This window comes from Tachyglossus aculeatus, chromosome 20 (genome assembly GCF_015852505.1).
Source record: "Tachyglossus aculeatus isolate mTacAcu1 chromosome 20, mTacAcu1.pri, whole genome shotgun sequence".
Classification (NCBI taxonomy): domain Eukaryota; kingdom Metazoa; phylum Chordata; class Mammalia; order Monotremata; family Tachyglossidae; genus Tachyglossus; species Tachyglossus aculeatus.
The window spans coordinates 15,850,123-15,875,624 of NC_052085.1; the positions used below are offsets into that span (position 1 = coordinate 15,850,123).

Here is a 25,502-nt window from a genome sequence, read left to right on the forward strand (position 1 = left end):
GAAGTGAATGCCCAAAGTCACAGAGCTGACAAGTGGCAGAGCCGGGATTAGAACCCACGACCTCCGACTCCCAAGCCCCTGCTCTTTCCACTAAGCCGTGCTGCTGCTTCTTTGTTATAGCATAGGGTTTTTGTAAGCAGGGAGTGGCTCTTTTTCCCCCATTTTTATGGCATTTATTATGTGCCAAGCACTGTATTAGTCACTGGGGTAGATACAAGGTAATCATGTTGAACCCAGTCCATGTCCCACCTGGGGCTCACAGTCTTTATCTCCATTTTACAGATGAGGTAACTGAGGCTCAGAGAAGTTCAGTGAGATGCACAAGGTCAGCAGACAAGTGGCGGAGCGGGATTAGAACCCAGGTCCTTCTAACTCCCAGTCCTTTGCTCTTTCCACTGGGCCACACTGCTTAGAATGTGTCTGTTGTACTTCCCCAGGTGCTTAGTACAGTGTGTTGCACCCAATGGAACCAAACAAGTACCTTTACAACTACAAGGGTGTCCTTTCCTTGCAAAATCAGTATGATAATAACATTTTGGATTCTAGGGGCCTGCATTCTAAATGGGAATTGTACAGTGGGCATTCATATTATCTCAGAAAAAGACCACAAACCTCTCTAAATGCTTATGTCCATATATATATATATAAATATATATGTATATATATATACACACACACACATATATATATATAAAGTTTCCTCCATAAAAATTTCCCCCAGCATTATGAAAACTCTCACCTGGTTCTGTGATCATCTGACTACTCTAAGGTGAAAACTGTGTCAGAATATCAGGGTTTGCTTCAGTATATATTTTGGCACAAGCCCGTATCTGGAGTCCTCTATACTGGTACCCAAAAGATGGTAGGAAAACATCGTTGTGGCTGTAAAACAATAGGTTGCAACCTTGAAAAATTCCTCCCTGGCCCATTTTGGAATAATGGGATAGATTTTTTAATTGAACATTGACATTAAAAGCATAGTTAACTCTCTTGCTTTGCAAATTTAATTATTTCTTTTTTGATTTTCTGTCTACTGTATTCTGTGTTTTTCTTTCCAATCTATTCTTCAAGCTTTGGATTGACACAGCTGACTTTGTTATCTTCATCGGGACTACAAGTTTCCCTCTATTGTTTTACTTCCCGCACAATCTTTTCAGAGCCCCAAAACATACTTAAGGGGGAAAATGAAAGGCATATGTAATACCACTTTCACTATATTCTAAATCATCTTTTCCCGGCATTACTCTAGTGTAATGGAAAATTCAGATGATGGAAATGTGTTTCTGATTTGTGGGGATCAACACAAACAGAATAATTGTTTTGTTTTGAAATCTCCAGTTGCATACATGTACTGTACACAGTGATTTACTGTTACAAATCTAGCGGGCGGGTGCCAAGGGAATGATGCTAATGCATTATTTCGATCTCTCCGGTAGAAACTGAAAATATTCAATGTAATGGTAATAGTTTTAAAAGTGTCCATTAACTACTGGTCGGCTATTGCTACATTGCAATGGAAGTGAATGTGACGGCCTTCTTAAATAATAAATGAGCTCATTGTGATCCCTGTTTTTGGAATTAATATTAAAAGCAGTCATGATTTCCAATGTAAAATGTTGCTCATATGAGCTTGATGAGAATGTTGAACAGTATATCTTGCAAATGTTGGATTCTTGCAATTTGGGTGGTTTTTCTCCTAAAGCTAGTGAAACTGTGAATTTTCTACTCACTGACTTTCTCACCCAGTGAATGTGTGGAATTTGCTCCTAAGCCCCGGTCTTGGCCTGTGAATGTTGAATCCAACCCCTTAGTGCGTGGCAGATTGGGGTGTAAGTGGAAAGCTCTAGATTCCAGGAGATGGGGTGAAAAAAAAAGGTGGGGAAGAGAGGAAGATTTCCCCAAAGATTTGGGGAAGCAGCATGGCATAGTGGAAAGAGCACGGGCTTTGGAGTCAGAGGTTCAAATCCCGGCTCCGCCAATTGTCAGCTGTGTGACTTTGGGCAAGTGACTTCACTTCTCTGGGCCTCAGTTCCCTCGGGGATTGAAACTGTGAGCCCCACGTGGGACAGGGACTGTGTCCATCCCGATTTGCTTGTATCCACATAGTAAGCGCCTAACCAATACCGCAATTATTATTATTAGATGTCGCCAGGGACTCAGAGACGCAACCAGATTTAGCGATCAGGAATCCGCAGACTCTCACATCCAGAGATGCTCCCAGACTCGGAGACCCATGTCAGAGATAACCTTGAAGCCCCGCAGCCCCAGAGCTCGCTGTGAAAGAGAGAAATGGGAAGGGGAGAGGTGAGAATCGGAGGCAGGGAGCTGGAGCTGGAAAGGAGAGAGGGGGTGGGAGGACAGTTGGACAGAGAGAGGGACACAGATGGGCAGAGAAAGGGAAACTCACTTTCTCTTTCTCCCCAGGACCTCTGCCAAAAGCCCTACCCAAATCTGACCCACACGGCTCACCACTGTCGGGGATGAAACAAGCCAGAGCTAGAGGATTGTCCACTGGGACTAGGAGGCTGGGGATGGGGGGAAAGGTCTCAACTAGAGTATGGTGGAGACGATCAGCAGGAGTCCTGGAAATCGCTGGCTGAATTGGGCAGTGAACATCACACTAACTCCTGAGGTAGATATCCTGACAACTCCTGCCTGGCTGGGCACTATGCTGTGGTCACTCTGCCCGTCTTTGCAATACGCTGCTCTCCTGCCCCTCTATTTCTCATTGCGCATATTTCCCCAGGCAGAACACGGTTTCAGGGGGGAATATGGCTTACTGGGATTCAGGAGACTTTGGGTCGAATCTCATCCCTACCACGGGCTTGCTGTGTAATGTTGGGTTTGCCATCTAACTGCTCTGGACTTCAGAATCTTCTTCTGGAAAACAGCGAGAAGATACCCACTCTCCTTTCCTCTAATATCGGGACCCCCATGTGAGACTGAGGAATTCAATCTGATCTGATCGCCTTGTATCTGGCCCAGTGTTTAGCAAACAGTAGGTGCTGGTTAAATATCATTAAAAAGGGCTAGAGAGTGCAAGTCTCACTTTGCAAGCCACGGGGAGTATAATTAATTCCTTCATGCAGATTCTGGGTTTCAAAGCCTTCAATACTGGACTGAGGGTGGTCCATTTTTTCCAATGGTTGTATCCACTGCCCCAGCGCTTAATACAGTGCCTGGCACATACTAAGCACTTCACAGATCCCATTTAAAGAACAAACAAAGATATAGAGCACTGAGGAGATGCAGCCATCCTTTCACCATCTTCAAGGAGAAAGGAGAAATATCAGATTGTTGCAATCATTCAACGTCTTGTTACTTTCCATTGCCAACCGATGCTTGCCAGAGTTTTACTGGATTGACTATCGTCAGCCTGGTGCTCATAGAATGACAGGTTAAGTGACTTGCCCACGGTCACATAGCAGGGAAGTGGCAGAGTTGGGATTAGAACCCAGGTCCTCTGACTCCCCCAGATTTGAAGCGGTGATCACAGTATCACAGCTCTGTTGGGCTCACAGTACTTGGGAGGAGGTAGGATGTCAGCTGGATATCCAAACAGCTGCCCAGAGGGAACATAAAATAGAGACATAGGGTGGCCTATTTATTGGGTAGAGCATGGGTCTGGAAAGCAGAAGGACCTGGGTTGTGCTGTGTGGCCTTGGGCAAGCCACTTCACTTCTCTGTCCCTCGGTTACCTCATCTGTAAAATGGGGATGAAGACCAGGAGCCCCAAGTGGGACAGGGCCTGTGTCCAACCTGATTAACTTGTAGGTACAAGTTAAGATACAAGATTCAAGTCTACCCCAACACTTAGTGCAGTGCCTGGCACGTAGTAAGCGCTTAACAAAAGCCATGAAAAAAAAAAGTTAAAGGAGGCAGTCACAAGCCCAGAGTGAAGCAAAAGTGATTTCAAGACGTGATGAAGCAGTTTCAAACAAAGCTACAAAGTGTAGGACTAATCAATCAATTGTATTTATTAAGGGCTTACTGTGTGCAGAGCACTGTACTGAGTGCTTGGGAGAATACCATATTGGTAAACGTGTTCTCTGCCCACAAAGAGCTTGCAATCTGTAGGGGGACACAGACATCAATATAAGTGAATAAATGCCAGATATGTGCATAAGTGCCGTGGGGCTGAGAGAGGGGTGAATGATGGGTGCGAATCCAAGTAGGGTGACACAGAAGGGAGTGGGAGATAAGGAAATGAGGGCTTATTTAAGGAAGACCTCTTGGAGGAGATGTGGTTTGAAATAAGGTTTGGAAGGTGGGGAGGGTGATCATCATCATCACCATCATCAATCGTATTTATTGAGCGCTTACTATGTGCAGAGCACTGTACTAACCACTTGGGAAGTACAAATTGGCAACATATAGGGACAGTCCCTACCCAACAGTGGGCTCACAGTCTAAAAGGGGGAGACAGAGAACAAAACCAAACATGCTAACAAAATAAAATAAATAGAACAGATATGTACAAGTAAAATAAATAAATAAATAAATAAATAAATAAATAAATAAATAAATAAATAGAGTAATAAATATGTACAAACATATATCGCCTGTCGGATATGAAGAGGGAGGCCATTCCAGACCAGAAGCGGGATGTGGGTGAGAAGTCGGCGGTGAGATAGATGAGATCGAGATTAGAGGAACAAAGTGTTTGAGCTGGGGTGTAAGAAATCAGAGAGGAAGTAAGGTGATTGAGTGCTTTAAAGTCGACGGTAAGGAGTTTCTATTGAGGTGGCAGTGGATGGGCAACCATTGGGGGTTCTTGAGGAGTGGGGAAACATGGACTGAACGTTTTTATGGAAAAGTGATCCAGGAGGCAGAGTTTTGTATGGACTGGATTGGGTAGAGACAGGTGGCAGGGAGGTCAGCAAGGAGGCTGATCACCCTGGGATAGTCCTCTAGAGTGTAAGCTCTTTAAGGGCAGGGAACGTATCTGCTAATTCTGTTGTATTGTACTGTCCCAAAGGCTTAGTATAGAAAGCGCTCAATAAATACAATTGATTGATAAGTGCTCGGATGAACTTTGTAGCAGTTTGGATGGGGAGGAAAGGGCGGACTGTATCCAACCCGATTTGCTGGTTGTATCCATCCCAGCGCTTAGTACAGTGCCTGGCACATAGTAAGTGCTTAACAAATACTGTAATAATTTTAGCAACATTGTGAAGGTTGGGAAAAGCATTTGGGAACAGATTGAATACGTGGGTTGAATGAGAGAGATGAGTCAAGGATAATGCCAAGTTCCTAGGGCAAAGTCCTGGGGGCAGTCAGGATATAAGGAGGTTGAGTTGAAACAAACAGTCCCATTATCGGACAAACCTATTAGGAAAACCGTTAGTAAATAAGCCCTGTACCCCGTGCTCCACAACTTCATCTTCTAAACAGAGAACAGCTTTACCTAGATGCAGTCAGGAGTCAATGCCTTCGTCAATAAGTCTTTCAACTGAGAGACATTAGTAATAATAATAATGATAATTGTGGTATTTGGTAAGCGCTTACTTTTTGCCACTTACTCTACTTAGCACTGGGAGAGATACAAGATTATCAGCTCCCACATGGGGCTAACACTCTAGGAGGAATAACATTCATTCATTCACTCAGTTGTATTTATTGAGCGCTTACTGTGTGCAGAGCACTGTACTAAGTGTTTGGAAAGTACAATACAGTTACGTGCCAGACACTGTACTAAGCGCTGGGGTAGGTACAAGCTAATCAGCCCGAACACAGTCCATGCCCCACATGGGGCTCACAGTCTTAATCCCAATTTTACAGATGAGTAAAATGTAAACTAGATTGTAAACTCATTATGGGCAGGGAATGTGTCTGCTAATTCTGTTGTATTTGACTCTCCCAAGAGTTTTATGCAGTGTTCTGAACAAAGTAAGCACTCAATAACAGATTTTGAATCCACATTTGCAGTTGAGGATACTGAGGCACAGGGAAGTTAACTGACTTGCCCAAGATCACACAGCAGGCAAGTGGCAGAGCCAGGATTAGAACCCAGGTCCCCTAGCTCCCAACCCCGTGTTCTCTCCACTGGGCCACACTGACATTAGTGCAATTGCTCACATAGATGACCGACAATGACAGATTGTTTTACTCATTTTTCTTGTTTTAAACTAGCTGACCTCAGATGGGCTTGGAGAGTATATTCTTTATAGCGATTCCATGGGTAACAAACCCTTTGAAGTACAATCATCCAAACCCGAATGCAGTAGATAGGGAGTAAAGGCTAAAATCATTCAATCAATCAATCAATCGTATTTATTGAGCGCTTACTATGTGCAGAGCACTGTACTAAGCGCTTGGGAAGTACAAACTGGCAACACATAGAGACAGTCCCTACCCAACAGTGGGCTCACAGTCTAAAAGGGGGAAACAGAGAACAAAACCAAACATACCAACAAAATAAAATAAATAGGATAGAAATGCACAAGCAAAATAAATAAATAAATAGAGTAATAAATATGTACAACCATGTGACATTAAAATGTGACATTAAGCATTCTACCCCACTTTGTGTGGCTGACACCTGACTTTACTGTACGCCCATGATTCAAAAGAGGAAATCCTTGCAGTGATGTTACACTGAATACTGAGGAAATAAATCCTGGGGGCAGTTATTTGCTCAGATGGTATCAGTAAGTTTAGTGAAGCCTGGAGTTTTCTGGAGCACTGGGTCGGTTTGTGGAGCCAGGATTATATTATGATTTAATGACTTCTCTCTGCTTCATTTGATGGGCTGTCCTGGAAAAAAAACATTTTGAAGTAATAAAGCGTCCATTTGGCTCCTAAGTAATGAGAGAGGCTTTGCTCTTTGCATTAACTATTTATTCAGGAAGAGAAGTGTTCAGCTGTTAATAAGCTTAATTCAAAAAAGGCGGTGGAAAAGTGGGGGAAAGGCCCAAGTGAGAGGTTCATCAATATCACATGGTAATACTCCCCCCGCCCTGCACTCTCCTCCCCTCCCCAAAACACCACAGTCATCAACCAGCCCAAAGCTGACAGGATTGTGTTATTCCGCCCTGGGACTTGTAGCCCGCTGCCTGTCAGAGCGGAGGGCCTCAAGGATTAATGAGGTCCTGAAAACCCCAAATCCAGGCTGGAAAAAATCCTGCAGAGACAAGGTGAGTAATTGAGCTCAAGGTTGATCTGATCTTCATTTTGAATTTTTAAACAAAAAGTTTGTTAAGTAGTGGTAGCCTGGCATTTTAAGTTGATTTCTTAAGAGCGTTTCTCAAGGCATACGACTCAGGAAATCTGTTAATGGAAGCAATATGAAATACGGGATGCGTTTCTTGCCTGACCTAAAAGTTTTTAGCCTGAGGACTGTGCATTTAATTTGTTACGTAATCTCGAATCTCTTTCCACCTTGCCCTGACGGAGTCTGTGCTGTGAGGAAGTGGAATTATTTTTTGTAAATTGAATGGTACTCTGTTTTGTTTTCATTGCTCTGGTTCTGTGAGGGGATTAACAGTCTTTGAATAGAATACGTGAGGTTTAGGGATTTTGAGATTCTATAAAGAATGCAATGTTCATATTTACATCTGGGTGAATACCCAGTACGATGCTGCACTTGAAATTCGATAGTGACGCAACGGTAGGAGATTTTGAGTTGTTTCCTTTCAGTCTTTAGTTCTTCTGAGAATTTAAATTTGTCATATTTGTTCTTATGAAAGCTTGAATTTCCTTTTTTTTTTTTTAAAAAAAAAAAAAGGAATCAAGATCCTCTTCCCCCAAACCAGATGATGGAACTTCTTTGGAGGGTTGAGCCCCTCTTTCCTGGGGCCCAAAATGCAGTAGAAGAATCTGAGCCCTCACCCAGTGCAAACCATTCTTGGTTTACACTATCTTGGGACAGTGGAAATTGTTTGAAAGATGTCATTCTCATAACTTGGTGCTCAAGTACATAATTTAGCCTTCATCTACTACACAGTTTTCATATCCCTTCTTACTTTCAGTTTTGAAGATTTTTCTCGAATATTTTCATTATCATGGTAGGCAGTTGCCAAGATAGTGTTTTGAAATAGATATGCCTTCCTTTTTTCAAAAACACTTTGCGAATTAAGGTTTGTGCTTTTTCAAGTTTGTTATAGTCGTTAGTAAAGACCCATGAAAAGACAGATAAGTAAGCATGAGTCCATAGCCAAGAGCCAATTTGGGTCATTAGTGATTGAAGTGGGTTTTTTTTTTCCCTTTAGCAGCGACTTTTTATTTTAAAGATTGTATGATACTCAGAATTTTAAAGAGTATCTGTATTTGCAAGGTGCATTTCATTTATCTTACCAGAGGTAGGTGGGAAGAGAAAAAGCTAATTCGCTTTGTCAGGTGCTGGCTCCTGTCGGTTATTTTCTTGAATCACTAAATTGAGAAATCCCTTTCAGATAATTACCCCATTCAGGAGACTGATATTGTGTGCCGAGAACCGAAAGGAGATGGAGGATTGGATCAGCTCGCTGAAGTCTGTACAATCCAGAGAACATTATGAAGTAAGATAACAGCCCTTTCCTGGCTTCTTCTTCTTCTTCTCCCAGAATATGTATTGACCATCGCATCCGTCCAATGGCACAGAAACAGCTTACATTGCGTGTAAGCACCTTACCTCTGTGTTTCAGCATTATTTTGAAAATCGTATTGAAACGTCACTATTCTAATAATGGTTTTGGCATTTGAATGTGCTATTCCTTCCTCTCCCATTTTTCCGGCACCTACCCCTCCTAAGTAATTGAGCTGTTGTAGCCACATTCTGTACTTGCAAATTTGTGTTAACTTCTCCTTTACTAGACGGCGCAGTTTAATGTGGAACATTTCTCAGGGATGCATAACTGGTATGCGAGCTCCCACGCCCGACCTACCTTTTGCAACGTTTGCAGAGAGAGCCTCTCTGGAGTCACCTCCCATGGCCTGTCTTGCGAAGGTAATGTACGCAGCCAACGCTGGTCCCCTTCTCGTCCTTCCACGAAGTCTTTTTCTGTACCTCCCGTAAAGAGCGGAGGTTAATTGATCAGAGGAAAATACTTTCTTGGCTCGAAGAGAAGGCGGAAAAAAAGATCTTTAGTGCCGGCTAAAGCGAGCGTAAAATTGTATTCTGTCTCGACATGTGTTTTTCGGATGTGTGTGCTTGTCTGAGTCAGTTCCTTTTGAGAGAAAGATGAGATCATTATGGACGTGTTGGAGAACACGGAAAGAGTGGTTGGTGAAAATAAAGAGTGTGTGTGTGAGGCTCCCCTCCCCACCCCCTAAAATAACAACAGAACTTTCAAAGGGTCAAAAGCCTTGAGGGGAAAAGAGGAGAAATTCCGTGATTCCCTTGTCCATTTTTCTCTGAAGTGCCCCTACCTGCTGTCCTTTCTATTTCCTTTTTTCTGTGGATTTAGACCAGACTGATGATGAGTTACTTGTCTTTGGTTTGTATGGGCAAAATATAATAATAATGATGATGGCTTTGTTAAGCACTTACTATGTGTGAAGCACTGTTCTAAGCGCTGGGGGGATGCAAGGTGATCACGTTGTCCCAAGTGGGGCTCATAGTCTTAATCCCCATCTTACAAATGAGGTAACTGAGGCTCATAGAAGTTAATTGACTTGCCCAAAGTCACACAGCTGACAAGTGGTGGAGCCGTGATTAGAACCCATGACCTCTGACTCCTAAGCCCGGGCTCTTCCCACTGAGCCACGCTGCTTCTTGTAGATTATTTGGTAGTGATTTACTGGGCATCATTGATTTTTCCCCTTTTCAAGATATTTAATTTAGGCACAGTATACTCCTTTTTCATTTTTTGTTCAGAAATAAGTCAAATTGCCAGTGCAATCACCCGAGGAAATTATTGAGCCAAAAGGACCTTAGAAGCCCGAGATCATTTATGGACTCTCTGAGGGGTAAACAGGCTGTTCTATTGTGATGGGAGGGTCTCTGGGGGAGGGGGGCGTGATAATAATAAAATGATAATGAGGAGATGGAGGAATAGAGTGGCAGGAGGAAGGGGGGACAGGAAGGCGGTGAGTGTATTCAGGGGGTGAGGGTTAGATGGCCTCTGTCACCACTACTACGCCCACACAGCTGTCTGAAGATCCATAGCGCTCATTTTGGGGTTCCCCCTAATTGTCCCCTCACTTCTCCTGGTGAGAACAACCCCGAGTTTGAGAAAATGTTCCCACCCAACTATAAAGCTTCCTGAAAAATGTGGAATCGGAAAGAGCCAAGCAAAGAGAAGAAAGCTAGAATAGTCGGAGGCTGGCCGACTAAACTCCCCGTCAGCCTTCTCTTCAAGCAGATCATGTGACTGTCAACTCCCTGAAGACAGGGGGGGTGACTTTTAGGACTGCTGTATTCTCCCAAGTCAGTTCAGTGCTCTGCATCTAATAGATGCTCGACAGATTACTTGATCGATTGAGTGATTAAGCTGCATCTAATAGATGCTTGACAGATTACTTGATCGATTGAGTGATTAAGCTGAATAATCCTAGTTCCTTTTAAGCTTCCCTCCTAGGTTTTTCTTTCCAGTTATTTCAGTTGGGCACTGCACTGGACCTTCTCCAGAGGGTCTGTCTGAAAGTCCCTTCCTCTTCAAAACCGCCGGATCACAATTCTCCTCGTTTTCAAAGCTTCTCTTCAACCCCTTGACTGCTTTTGTTACCGCAAACTACTCCCTTCTCCTGGAAACCTTGCTTTTTCTGACACAGTTCTCCCTTGATCCTCCTCTTACCTTTCTGGCTGCTTTTCATTCATTCATTCAATCGTATTTATTGAGTGCTCACTGTGTGCAGAGCACTGTACTAAGTGCTTTTCTCGATCTCCTGTTGCCTCTTCTTCCACCTCTCAGCCTCTACCTGTGTTTGTTCCTCAGGGCTCTGTCTGGCTCCTTTTCTCATCTCATCTTACACTCACCATCTTAGAGAGCTCATTTGCTCTGATTGCTTTCCACTCCCAATTCCATTTCACTTGTCACAGCCTCTCAACCTCCTCTGCAAACCCTCATTTCCTCTTGCCTCCACCGCATCCCCACCTGACTTATCCCGCCAGCACCTCAAGCTCAGCTCTAAAACTGAGTTCCTCATCTTCTCTCCCAAATCCTCGCTTCCACCTAAGTTTTTTCCTGAAAGTTGACCAAACCACCATCTTCTCCATCTCTAGCCCACAACCTTGTCATTATCTTTGTCTCCTCCCTCTCTTTCAACCACCATATTCACTCTTTCACTAACAGTCACCACACTAGTCCAGCTACTTGTTATGGCCCCATTTGACAAGTGTCTCAGCCTCCTCGCTGATCTCCCCATCTCCACATGTCTTCCCCCGTCCATATGTCACTCTGCTGATGGATTCATTTTCAAAAGCACTGTCCTGCACGTATCACTCTTCTTCAAAAACCTTTCATGTTTACCCATTCCTCTCCACGACAAACAGAACCCTCTGACCAGTGCTTTTAAAGCACTCATTTGGTGCTCTGTAAGTACTGATTGATGGCTGATTGATTGATTCAAAGCCCAGTGAAAAATCATCTCATCCAGGAGGTGTTTTCTGATGAAATCAGATTATTACCATCCAACAGCATCCCATAGCATTGGCGGATCTTGCATTTATGCATTTTTTTCCACCGCTCATATGTTCTGTTCTCTACTTGCTCTTGCACTTCTTTGTCCTATCTTCTTTGGGAAATATGCATTGCCATCCCTTCTTTTGCTACCAGGAAATCATCGATAAGCTTACTGTATTTCTTGAGATGAATAACGTCCTAGATGATTTCCTTGTTATTAGCTGCCTTATAAATGTCTTACTGTGGAGTTTTAAATTGAAAAAAAAAATAATGATAATGAAAATAATAGCAATAGTAATAATGATTGTGGTATTTGTTAAACACTTACTATGGGCCACATACTGTACTAAACACATGGGTAGATACAAGGAAATCAGGCCCCACATGAGGCCCACAGTCCAAGTAGGAGGGAGAATGGGTATTGAATTCCCATTTTGCAGATGAGGGAACTGAGGCACAGAGAAGTTAGGTGACTTGTCCAAGTTCACACAGCAGGCAAGCGGTAGAGCTGGGATGAGAACCCAGGTCCTCATATTCCCAGGCCCGTGTTCCTTCCATTAGGATTTTTGGACCCGTAAAAGTGATTCGTATACTGTGGATTTGGCCAGTCTCCATGATTTTGTTCAGGAATGACTGATGCACAGAAATGTTTTGTTTTCTTTTTCTTTTTAGTGTGTAAATTCAAAGCACACAAAAGATGTGCTGTCAGAGCAACAAATAATTGCAAATGGACTACCTTAGCTTCCATTGGGAAGGATATCATTGAAGATGAAGATGGTGTAAGTTTTTATCATCCCTGGGAAACCTTCATAAATTAACCTCACTGAACACCTGCGACTGTCCGTAGGTTTTCAACCATGGTCACTGTTTGGACACCTGTCCACATGTTTTGTTTTGTTGTCTGTCTCCCCCTTCTAGACTGTGAGCCCGTTGTTGGGTAGAGACCGTCTCTATATGTTGCCAACGTGTACTTCCAAGCGCTTAGTACAGTGTTCTGCCTACAGTAAGCGCTCAATAAATATGATTGAATGAATGAATGTTTGCGGAGCTTGAGATTTGTTGCTTAGATTTCTCTACCCTCAAGCCGTCTGGACCCTTGCTGTACAAATTCACATAAATAACTTCTGACAGTCACACAAAAGGGGGAGGAAAAAGATCAAAAGAAGCTGCCATTTCATATTCTGCTCATTGGAATTCTTTGCTTTTAGAGTCTGTAATTTAACTTTTGAATGCCCCCCTCCGCAGATAGCTATGCCCCACCAGTGGCTAGAGGGCAACTTGCCCGTCAGTGCCAAATGTGCAGTCTGTGACAAGACCTGCGGCAGTGTTCTGCGCTTGCAAGATTGGAAGTGCCTTTGGTGTAAAGCTATGGTAAGGAGCCTCCCCCGGGAGTATGGGAATCGGCTGTTGGGTGGCGTGTATTTCTGACTGAAACGGGAAAAACATCTAATAACACCATAAAGTTCAGGGTCGGAGCAACTGATTTAAGGTCCAGCTAACGGTACCTACTCATTTTCGTCTTTTCCTTACCACTCGGTGATTTTTGCTCCACTCTTTTCTCTAAACTTCATAGCGTTCAAACACAGTTTTGGAAAATAAGACTCCTGACAGTGAATCCCTAAGTCTTCTCACGTAACGCTCTCTAGATGTGGTATCCTCTGATAATCACTGTCGGTTGCCTCAGTTTTCTTTATATCTATTCTTGATTTGGCACTTTTTTAAAAAAAAATTCAGGTGGAATAGCAAATTGCTGCCTTTAATACCTTTCTGACTTCAAAACTCGAACCTAATTTTTTCTTTAATTTTATAGCAGTCTTGTGGTCATTTTTCTTTTATAATTATTCCATTTCATTCCTTTTAGTTTCTTTTCCGGAGACTGTTTTCTAATCTAGTTGAATGAGTGTGCTGACCTTAGCCAACTGACAGTACCGTTTGTCGCATTTCTTCTTAATTCTTTCCCCATCTACTCCCTCACAACTTCTCAGAATAGATTAAGATCAAGGTATCTTGATCTTAAGACAAGAATGATGTTTTGGAAATCCATTCAGTTTTCATCATATGCACTTTTGGTTTGGATCTTTAAAATCTCCCCAGTTGTGGCTTCTAGATTTGTAGGTTTCCCATGTTCCCTGTTATTAGCGTCCCTTTTTGTCTTTCCCCACTAGATTTGATCATTTATTAAACTAGCCAGAATCGCCAGTGTAAGAAACAGTTGTTAGTGATTTTCATCAAAAATTGTATTAAGTAGAAATATGTTACTGTTTTCATAGATGGTCATGTGTTTGTGTATATTGATATTATAAAGAATTGTACTAAGAAAGGTGTTCTTAATGGTACTGGTGGTACCTTAAAGTTGGGTTCGACAAATTTGTGTCTGCTCTAGTCTGTGAGGTCTGGGTGAGCAAGAATCTTGTCTATCAAGTTTAGTGTATTGTACTCTCCTAGGCACTTAGTACAGTGCTCATCACTCAGTAAGCCATCAATAAATACCATTGATTGATTTATTCATGAAAGCGAACCGTCTGTTAGAAGTGGGTTCCCAAATTTTACTACCATCCCTCACAGGATGTTAGGTGTGTGTATACCTACTTTATAGATCATGAGGTCTCTAAGGACTATCCTCTTGTCACAGAATGAATGAGTTGACAGATCTTAAATTGGAATTTTCACACCCTGGTTACTGGTTCATTGCTATTAATGTTGCGTCTGTATTGAGCACTCTGAAGGAGCCTCCTGTCAAAAATGACAACTGAGCCTCAGCCCATCCCTTTTGGTGCCAGACAAGGTGCACGTAAGGGGTTAAGGCATAAATCACATTGTCAACGACACAGACCAAGTATGAGAAGGTCACCTCTGGTCGCTCCGTAGCGCTGAAAGCTACCTTTCCCTCAGCATGGATTCCCTTTGCTGAAGCAATGAGTTTGACCCCAAAAGACTGAATTATCAAACGGCAGATACAATGCCAGGAGAGCAAATTCCCGGCATTAGACCGCTCAGCCGTTCGGCTCTGGGTTTTTCTAAATTCATGATTCCTTGAACACGATTCGATGTTGTCGATAAGGACCTGTTCTTGTCTTATTAGGTACACACTGCCTGCAGAGATCTGTATCCTCGCAAATGTCCACTTGGCCAGTGTAAGGTATCAATCATACCTCCAACTGCACTTAACAGCATAGACTCCGATGGTATGTCAAATGAGTATAATTAGTGTAAATGACGATTGATGCTCTTGGCATTTACTGTTCTTGTGGGCTGGGAACATGTCTACCAATTCTTGTCTCATACTCTCCCAAGGGCTAGGTAAAGTGCTCAGCACGCTGTAAGTGCTCAGTAAATACCATCGATTGATCGACTGACTTTTTTTTTCTTTAAAACACTCTTCAGACCGAGATCAGTTTCTTTCTATTTGCAGCTGGCATGGCAGAACATATTTTGCAGATGTCACATCGACAAACGGTGCCTTGTCCAAAAAAGAAATGATATTTGGGCCTATTAAATGTTGCATTATTTCATACAGTTCAAGTGAGATAATTTTCTTATTTGTCAAAAAATTGCTCTTCCTTTGACTATTCTTTTTTGCTTTTGAATTTCTCATGTTATTCCTGAAGGCAGTTACCCTGTCCTGCCCATTAGTACACTGTTTTCAGAGGTTATAACATGGCAGTACAAAATCTGTTTGGGGCTAAAAATGGGCAGAGAGACCTTGGCTGGGAGCAGTTTCAAAACATATTTAAACAAAAATGCGCGTTCTTTAATTCAGGACTGAATTTGAACTGCAGCTTGTGAATTCTTTAAGAACAGTCAAAACGAAGTCTGTCAGTGGAGGAAATTTGTTGGATTAGCTCTGTTCTGTACAGTATGAATTTGGGAAATGGTCTAGTTTTATAGTAGCTATTGCGATCTCCATTCCACCAAATCTTTGGCTGTCACTATCTCTGTTCTGTTATGTGGGAGATCAGTTCAGTGTTGATCTGGAAGATGTCGATCGCAGATGTCTTCGGAGCGGGGGGGAGGCGTGAGGTAGATCATTTGTTCTCACGTATACCAGGTGGCCAGACCCTCCGCAGCATGAATTGCACCCCATTTCCAATGACTCTCACAGCTCTGTTAGGCCAGAGCAATGAGAGGGCTGCTGGGACAGGCCGGCTCTGCCCGTTCAAAATCAATTTGGCCATATTGAAGGGCACTGTGACTCGGATTCATGATTTTAGTGAGGATTCAGCCCCCCCTTGGAGTGGGTTTTTCCAGGAGTTTGGGGGTCCTCCCAGATCCTGGTGCGCACAGGAGGATCTGAGCCCTGAGGATCCTGATGTAGGGGACCCCTCGATTCAGGGTAGCCTGTGTGATTCCATGGTGGGGTGGATCCAAGGAATCATTCTTGTGCCTCTTGGCAGTCTCTGACCCAGAAACCATCCTGGTGTGGGTCACATCATCCCAAAAGGTGGCTTCAAACCCCTAGCCAACCTAGGGTACCCTAAACTGCCCAAGGGCCCACCTCTCTGGAAGCTTTCCACCCCTGCAAAAGTCCAGAGTCTGTTGCTTTGCTTCAGGGCCCAGAGAGCACAGAGCACTCCTATCTGCTTGCTGCCATCAGAGAATCAGTGAGGCAGTCTTTGGTATTCTGGACAGTTTTGGGGTGTATGTCATCAGTCTTACGGGAGCCACTTAGAGGAAAATCAATAATAAACAGAGGATGAGAAAAAAATCATGCGGTCGAAGCGGATGAGCGCCAGTTTGGATGAAGCCAAACTACTTCAAATATTCAGTTGGTTCCTACGGAATGTTTGTTTCCTTCGATGCATTCTGACATCTTAACTTTCTTCAGATCCCTGTTCTGATGACTAGAAAAAGAGAGTCCTGTTTATTTGTGCGTTGCTTCTTTTTCAGGGTTTTGGAAAGCAACGTGCCCACCGTCTTGTGCAAGCCCTTTGTTAGTTTTCGTCAATTCTAAGAGTGGAGACAATCAGGGAGTAAAGTTTCTTCGGCGATTCAAACAATTGCTAAATCCAGCTCAGGTGTTTGATTTAATGAATGGAGGACCTCATTTAGGGTAATACGTTCTGCTTTATTCCTACATCCTACTTAAACAGTGTCGGACATCGAATGTATAGTTGAATTAGATCCCCTGCTCCTAGTATTTTACAAAGTTTTGGTATGTCTTGGAACTTCTACTCTAGATTAAGCCTGGCTTTTCTTCATAAAAGATCAACTGTAAAATTTCTCCTGTAACAGTCTATCACTGTGGTTGAACTCTAGGGGAGAATCTTTAACTGTTTGGAGGTAATCTGCAGCAGAGGGTAGTCATGTTTATTATTTTAGGGAGATATATATATATATATATATTTATTTATTTACTAATTTATGGGCCCATGGACCCATAAATAAGTGGCTAATGGATACACTATGGATACACTATGGAACAGAGGCAGGTTGTTTTGAACCTGATAGTAGCAGCAACTTTGCCACCCCACTGCTCCACCACCCTGGAATCACCGCCCATCTCATGCTATACATCATTTTTACCAGGACTGGAGAATTTGGTAAAACAGCCTGCAAGTTATGGAGATAGTATTGCAAACTTTAGCAACCGATACCTAGAGCCCATGGTGTGGTTGATTAATGCGTTAATCTTTTACTTCCAGATTCCTAAATGGGAGAAATGATTTATTTTTAAAGGATCCACAGATTGGATGAACTAATCATTTCTAAATATAACCGTTTCTCAATGAGATCCACATTATCTGGCATTATTGGCCCTTTGTACCCTAGCGACCACTGGGTTGGAAAAATAGCGAACATTGAGTTGTATTGACAAAACTCTCTAGGGAAATTGACATAATGCCTGTTGGAACTGTGCAGTAGCTTCTTTAAATTTTCTTGAGCAGTGACTTAATTCACAAATATTTGTGTCCTTTGCTTCTCATGAGCTCAAATACAGCTATTTTGTAGTAATAAAATTCCTTCACCCATGTCCCCAAATAACCTTAATTAATTTCCAGTAATCTTTTGAATTGAAGCAGCTGTCTTTTTAAAAATATGAAATATAAAAGAGTTTTTAAGGAAATAAATTTACTTTGATTTTCTAAAAGAAAGGACAAGTGTACATGCTGAACAGAATTGTGTTTTTAAGAAGTTTCACTCAATCACTAACTACTAAGAAGTGTAAACTGTTTCACCATTCTCTTTGCTATTAGAAGCCAATTTTCAGTCAGTTTAAATAGCATTGTGTTTATGCACAAATAGCCGTCTTTTTGCATCAAGCTCTTTAAAAGGTGTATTCTTTTTTAAACGTCTTTTTAAAGCCTTGTGAGGAAAACAGAAATTATACTGCCTTCCAACTCTCGTTTTCATCACTTCATTCATTTTCACATTATCTCATATTCAGGGAAAACACATTGTTCTGAGTAGAAGCACAAATATATAGCAAAGCATTACAGCAGGTACAGCAAGTGGTAGTATTTAATTATCAGAATAGTTATAACATCTTTTTTCAGAATGGGCTTTCTTTGGGGACAGTATAAGTCAGTTTTTGAAGTACCTTATTGCATTGTACTTAGTTTTCCGTCGAGGGAAATGTATTAACACCAGTTAAAGACATTTCTTTCACAAATGAAGTTACAAGATATTGAAAGGGACATTTTTGAATATCTGTTGAGCCCCTAATAATTAAGAACTTAATAATTATAACCTCTCATTTCAAGGAAACTATAACACAATTCAGACTTTTAGGAACCAAGCCATTATGTTTTGTTCCTTTTGAGAATCATCAATGTTATCCTCATTTTTATCATTTGTTCGTTGAACCAAAGTGGACTTCCTATTGGAATGCCTACAGTTTTTTTAAAAAATGCCTTCTTGTTATTAACAATTGGTTTAATGTATCCAAATAGTCCAAATGTAGAATTATTGCATTTTGGATGACAAAGATTTGCATGTCAAATACCCCCCAAAATCTCAGTGCTTCCATTCAAAACTGCATGCAAAGATATAAAATTTTAATTTGAAAAATATTAAAGCTATTTAAAATAGGGCAGTACAGATTTTTGGATTTGTCCTTTTTCTTTCAGTAGTGCAAAATGATGCAATATTTTCGAGAATGTAACATTCACAGCAGTGAATACATTCTTATTTTTGTTGCCTAGAGATAAAAAATGTTTTTACATCTGTTTTCTCACTTCTTGTCCTAGTTTTCTTTTTCTTTGTACTTTATTTTTTTCAATTCTCAGTTTTTGTTCTTAGTTTCATGTCCAATTTTATTCCCATTTTTTCCCATCTTCCACCATATCATTCTAAGGAAAGTGTAAGGTACTTTTACCCTGATAAGAATGTGGATAAATGGATGGAACTGTTTGAGGTGGAAAAAGTGGTACATACTATCTGGTATGAAGGGAATTTTGCCTTTTTAAGCACCCCATTTTTCCATGGACAATATAGAATCCTTCCACTTTCCGAGGCCCCAAATACTGAGAATGCTGGATCACACAAGGGAAGAACTGCCCATATTGATCTGTAGGAGTGATTTTAAAAAAAAAAAATAAATTAAAATAAAAAAGTCATAGTTTCTTCTGGACAATAGTCATTACAATTCTGCATGTCATTACCCAGAATATACCATACAGTATATATGAAATCATTCTTTTTGGTTTGATCTATCTATCAATACCAGCCAAGACGTAGGGCATTTGTGGAAATGTATAACTATTCACTGACTATAATCAGTTGGTCCAAATACTAAAAATAAAAACCCACTTTACCCCTTCAGCTTACGTTTATTTCAGAAGTTTGACAATTTCCGGATTCTTGTGTGTGGAGGAGATGGAAGCGTTGGTTGGGTTTTGTCTGAAATCGATAAACTCAGCTTGCACAAACAGGCAAGTGTGTGCCCCTATCTTTTGCTAGTTCTTTATTCATTCCTTCAGTCATATTTATTGAGCGCTTACTGTGTGCAGAGCACTGTACTAAGCGCTTGGGAAGTCCAAGTTGGCAACATATAGAGACGGTCCCTACCCAATAGCGGGGAACTGTTGCTAATGAGTTTCTCCGTTGCTATTTACCACCATCTTAGAGCGACGGTGAGCATTTTCTGTTCCATTTCCAAGCACCGTTCGTTATAAACGTGTCATTCCTCCGCTGTCTTTCAGTGTCAGCTGGGAGTCTTGCCCCTCGGTACTGGAAATGACCTGGCCCGAGTGCTCGGCTGGGGGGGGTCTTGTGACGACGACACCCAGCTTCCACAGATCTTGGAGAAGTTGGAACGGGCCAGTACAAAAATGCTAGACAGGTAAAAGGTTAGATTTTCCCTTCTTCAGCCTGAAAGAGGCACCTTGAAACAGCACATTTCCTTGGCACTTTTAATCCTCCAGTCTCCACCTCTTCCGTCCCCGAGCAAGAGGCTAAAAAGAAAGAAAAGCTGAGGAAACTAACCCCCTGATCTCACTGATATAGCCGTAGAGTCCACGTTGGTCCCAGACCTCCCCACTTCTCCTTCACAGCCAGGAGACCCGAATTCATTTTGTTCCGAGCTGGGATCTCGGGTAAGATTCCCCTTCAGCAATAAAGGGATAGTGCTCTTTGCTATTAGTCAGGTTTCAGGAAGGACGTTGTTGGAAATGACCAGTGTGTAAAATTCCTTGAACCTTATTCTAGAAATTAGTAACCTCTGCCACTGTTTCTCAGTGTGTCTTTGAGTCAACCATTTAATTTCCCTATTTCTCAATTTTCCTAGTTATGTAATAGGAGAATTATCCTAGCCTAGTGGAAGTTGTGAGGATACATAATGTATTTGAAAAGTTTGAACTCCTAAAAAGCGTCCTTATACAATTCCAAGGTTAATGAGGTGAGTATATCCGTAACTATGATGCCCCAAATGATATGGAGTGATTAAGGTAGAGATGGGGAGAGAAGTGATTTCTTCGGGGTACCCCGATCCCATTGCAGTTAATATGTGTTTATTCCGTGGCTAATTTTCCCACTCAAGATCCATCCCTCTTCCTTGGACTTGAATCCCCTTTTCCTTGATACTTACCTCCCTTTTGGGCAACATGCCTCTCTTTAGCATCACCTTCAGAGGAAGCATAAGGGAAAAGAGAGAAAACTCACATCAGACAGATTTGCCTGGTGTTAGCAGCGGAGATTTAAAAAAAAAAGTTTGCAGTTGAAGAAAACGTAAACGGCAGATCAAAGGCTTTAGGCCGACTTGGAGATTTCAGCCATCTAGGCTGTCCGGTTCTCTCATTAACCCAAACTGGTTAATGGGGGCTTTTAAACTTGAAGTTAATTATTTGGCACTGCAGGACCAACTAATCCGTTTTATGATTATCTGGGGTATCAAGTTTCCGCCACTTCAGCTCCCGTGTTTGTGCCTTTCCGTGTTGGTAGGTGAAGTTTGAATGTGCTCCGCTGCTTTTTGTGGCTTGTTAAAATTCAAGTGGCCTCCCGTTACATAGACCGCATACATGACAGCACATATTTTTCCCTCGATGTTAGGATAAAATTAGAATTATTCTGCACATAAACTGTTTTTAAAGATCCTGTGATCTCTGTGTTTTACAATTTGTTTTTACTCTACTTACAAGCAACATCAACATATATTCCCGTTTAAGAGACAATATAGATAATTCTGTCCCAAGTATTATTTCTGCTCAAAAACCTGAGTAATCTAGACTGCAAGCTCCTCGTGGGCGGGGACTATGTATGCCAACTCTGTTATGTGGTACTTTCCCAAATACTTAGTACAGTGCTGTGCTCACAGTGAGCACTCAGTAAATATGATGGATCGATTACTCTATTTCTTGTTTACCTATGTTGCCTTCCATTTTCCAGACCCTTTGATTTGAGAACCAGTTACAAAGAGATTAATTAGATTTCATGTCTGATAAAATGGCAAGCCTCAATATATCCAGGAGCTCTATGAATTCTTTTACCCCCTTCCAAGAGTGTTCATTTTAAGGCAGCCCTCTAAATTGTAGTCTAAAAACAGTTTATGGAATTCTTTAATGACCTTTGACTACAAACTTTTCCCCCTTCAGGTGGAGTATTATGTCTTATGAGCTCAAATTGCCAACAAAGGCCTCTATTCTTCCGGCCACTCCAGAAGAGGAATCTGAGGAATGTCAAGTAAGTTTTTACTCATCGTGATTTTAACAGTTAGCGAGTTATCTGACATTTGACAGGGGTAAGTGAAATTGTTATATGTTAAAATAAATTGAAAAATGGTCCAGAAAATAGCTAGCCCTCTCTCTCCACATAGAACAGAGAAGACTTGTTATTGATTTCAAGTCTCTTTACCAGCTTTTTTGAGCTTATATATTGGCTCTCCACCCCTCCCCGATTCCCCATCTCACCCAATTGTTTCTCCTGAGCTCACCTTCGAATTGTACGACACTCTCAACTCTCTCCTATCTCCAACACCTGTCGATGCTGCTCCCCAAAAGCCTGGAACCTCTTCTTACAGCCAAATAATAATAATAATACTTGTATTTTTAAGTGCTTCCTATGTGCCAAGCACTATGCGAACCGCTGGATTAGCTGCAAGGTAATCAGTTCCCACATGGGGCTAAGTAAGAGGGATAACAGGTATTGAATTCCCATTTGCAGAGACTTCTGAACAGTACAGAATTCTTCTTAAATTATTGCTCGTGGAGGGCAGGGAACGTGTCTACCAACTCTGTTTTATTGAACCCCCCTCACCAAACACACCCAGTGCTCTGCACTCAGTAAGTGCTCAGTAAATACCATTGATTGATGGATTCATTGATTATTGTGCCCCATATCATAGACCCCAAATTCTCATTTTGAAAGTGCAGTTTTAAAAGAATCTTTTATTATTAAATTTGGTTCCTCTTGAAGTGTGCTCTTCCAGCTCCTTATTATCACAAGTAAGTTCCCGTTTGTGCCGCCCTGCCTCGCTTTATGGAGTTTCCAGTTTTCCTTACTGTAGTGTTCCTTCTTCTCTGAAAGGATAGTGAGGTCCTTCTGGTGAATTTCTACTTTGCCAAGTATCCAAGCTGAAGTTCAGATATTTTTCCAGGGTTTTGGGTTCCTTGGCACATAACCTAACCCTCCTCTATAGAGTTTTGCAATAGCCTGTGAGTTTCTTGGAGGCTTTTTTAAAGCCCCCTTTTGAGCTTTTTCCCATGAAGTTCTGCGTTGTGTCATGATTCTCTTTTCTATCATTTTAATAACTTTGTTTTGTTTTTTTGGCCTTCTGTCCCCAGTAGAAACGCCAGATTTCTTTGTAACGTGATCACTACCGACAAGTGTCTCTCCCACGTACTTTTTCCCTGCTAAAAGTCCTGTCTGCTACTCAGAATTCAATCCAGTATGTTATTTTTCCTTCTGGGTTCTAGGACTAGCTGTTCCAGAGAACAGGCATTTATCCTCTGTCCTCAAAAACCACCCCTCTATTTCTCACCCTGATGAGTTAGTTTGTCGTGAGAATAATTGAATCCTCCCACAATTACTACCCACCCTAATTTTACACCTTCTCTAGTCTCAGCTAACATTTCCTGCTCACTCTCCTTGTCCTGATCCTTTGCCAATATTTCTCTTATTTTAATTTAAATTTCTCAACAAAGAGGTGCCATGCTGTCTTCTTAGCCAGTAGGGTTTGTATGTTGTTAAGCTTCAGCATTAAACAGAAACTTCAGCATTAAAGAGAAACTTCGTACCTTTGGGCCTAAGGTACTCAGTCAGCTCTCCCCCTCTTACTTAGCCTCATTTATTTGCCACTATGCCCCAGCCTCCACACTTCACCCCTTTAATGCCATTCTACTTAATTTACCTTGATCCCATCCCTCCCATTGTCAACCCCTTGTTTACCTCCTCCTTCATACCTGGAATCCCTCCCCCGTCATATTCCACGGACCCTCATTCTTCCCTTCCTCATCCCATATTCAACCCCCTACTAAAATCACATCTCCTCCAAGATTTCCTTGACTATCCTTTCATCTCCTCATCCTATTTGCCCTCCCTTCTATATCGCCTATGTAATTGGGTCTGTATTCCTTGAGCATTTTGATAGTCACCCCACCCCCGGTTCCATAGCACTTATGTGTGGCTCTCCTCCACTCCACTGCTTCCCCAATCTGTAATTTATTTTTATGTCTTTCTGCCCAACTAGTTTGTAAGCTTCTTGTATCGCATCATCCTTTTGCAAGCACTTAGTACAGTGGTCTGTCCATGGTAAGCACTCAATAAATACCATTGGTGGATTGATATGTTGTCTCACCACCACACTCCAGTCTATGCATAGAGATTATAGCCTGGTAGCCCCATATCCCGTTGGCTTTCTTCTTCTGGCGTTTTGTCAGAGTACTTTGCCTCCGTAATTACGTTCCTTAAATTATTACAATCATAACAAGGTTAGAGAAATCAGAGTTTCAGTCAATTTAGAGGCAGAAGAATATTCCCTAAAGTTCCAGAGTTCTCCCCAAAATACACACGTAGTAAAACAAACGATAGGGAAGATTTGAGTATTTGAGAACTACCTGACCAAATCGACTGTGGTCTGCAGTCATTTCCAATTAATTAAATAATTAAGGCATTTGTCAAGCACTTGTTCTAAGGGCTGGGGTAGATACAAGTTAATCAGGTCGGACATAGTCTCTGTTCCACGTAGAGTCTAAGTAGGAAGGAGAACAGGCATTGAATCCCTGTTTGACAGATGTGGAAACCGAAGCACGGAGAAGTTAAATGACTTTCCCCAGGTCACACAGCAGGCATGTGCTAGAGTCAGGATTAGAACCCAGATCCTCCAGGCCTGTGCTGTTTCCATTGGGCCTCGCTGCTCCTCCAGTGCTTCTTCATTGGCAACAATGAATTGAACTGGTCTGGTACGGGTACCTCTGGTTTCTGCCGTGCCCATTCAGTCACGAGCTCCTGGGGGAGGACACCAGTTTTCCTAAGTTGAGAATCCCCCTCAGAGCAATGGACATCATTGGAAGTTTGATGTTCCTGACTCTTCCGCCCTAAGGGCACAATTTCACGGCATAGTCTCAGACTTAAGGCTGCCTCTTCTACGTCACCCTGATTCAGTGCTTCCTCTCTCCTGATTCCCAGGCAACACGGACAAACCTGGGTTTCAAGTATGTGCAGGAAGCACCGAAATTCCGGTTCAGCTGCTTCCCACTCCCCGACTTCCCATTCATTAACTGCAGCCAGGCAGGCGATCTCACTGTCCCTTCCTCTGATAACTCCCTGGCCTTCCTCCAGAGCTGGAAATGCCTGTGGGCTGAAGCGATGTCTGGTCTCCTTGGCGATGAAAACTGATAGGCAGCTAGAGCGGGGGCAGAGGTGATTGGAGGAAGAAACTTGGAGCCGACAAAGAGGGCAAGGGGAAGAGATGTGAGAAGCTCAAATCATCATCATCATCATCATCAGTCGCATTTATTGAGCGCTTACTATGTGCAGAGCACTGTACTAAGCGCTTGGGAAGTACAAATTGGCAACATATAGAGACAGTCCCTACCCAACAGTGGGCTCACAGTCTAAAAGGGGGAGACAGAGAACAAAACCAAACATATTAACAAAATAAAATAAATAGAATAGATATGTACAAGTAAAATAAATAAATAAATAAATAGAGTAATAAATATGTACAAACATATATACAGCTCTTTGCCATTTGGGGCAGGGGCAGGGCTGGGAATCAGATAGATGCCCATTGCCATCCCGGCTGGAACTTGGTAACGTGGTGGGGCTTAGTGGGTAACCCGGGGGACTGGGAATCAGAAGGACCTGGGTTCTAATCCCAGCTCCGCCACTTGTCTGCTGTGTGACCTTGAGCAAGTCACTTCCCTTCTCTGGGCCTCCGTTACCTCATCTGGAATATGGGGATTAAGCCTGTGAGCCCCATGTGGAACAGGGACTGCACCCAACCTGATAACCTTGCATCTACCCCTGTGCTTAGAACAGTGCTTGGCACATAGTAAGCACCTAACAAATGCCGTCATTATTATT

General features: G+C 42.2%; 1 protein-coding gene across 1 annotated transcript in view; it reads left to right on the plus strand.

Moving 5' to 3' along the window:
* Positions 1-25,502, plus strand: part of DGKH (diacylglycerol kinase eta) — a 183,008-nt gene that overhangs the window by 108,056 nt on the left and 49,450 nt on the right. Inside the window, exons 5-13 of the mRNA XM_038761763.1 lie at positions 8,394-8,498; positions 8,794-8,926; positions 12,216-12,322; positions 12,789-12,914; positions 14,626-14,728; positions 16,431-16,593; positions 19,306-19,414; positions 19,685-19,824; positions 21,572-21,659. Coding sequence (XP_038617691.1) covers positions 8,394-8,498; positions 8,794-8,926; positions 12,216-12,322; positions 12,789-12,914; positions 14,626-14,728; positions 16,431-16,593; positions 19,306-19,414; positions 19,685-19,824; positions 21,572-21,659 — 1,074 coding nt within the window. The remainder of the gene's footprint in view (positions 1-8,393; positions 8,499-8,793; positions 8,927-12,215; positions 12,323-12,788; positions 12,915-14,625; positions 14,729-16,430; positions 16,594-19,305; positions 19,415-19,684; positions 19,825-21,571; positions 21,660-25,502) is intronic.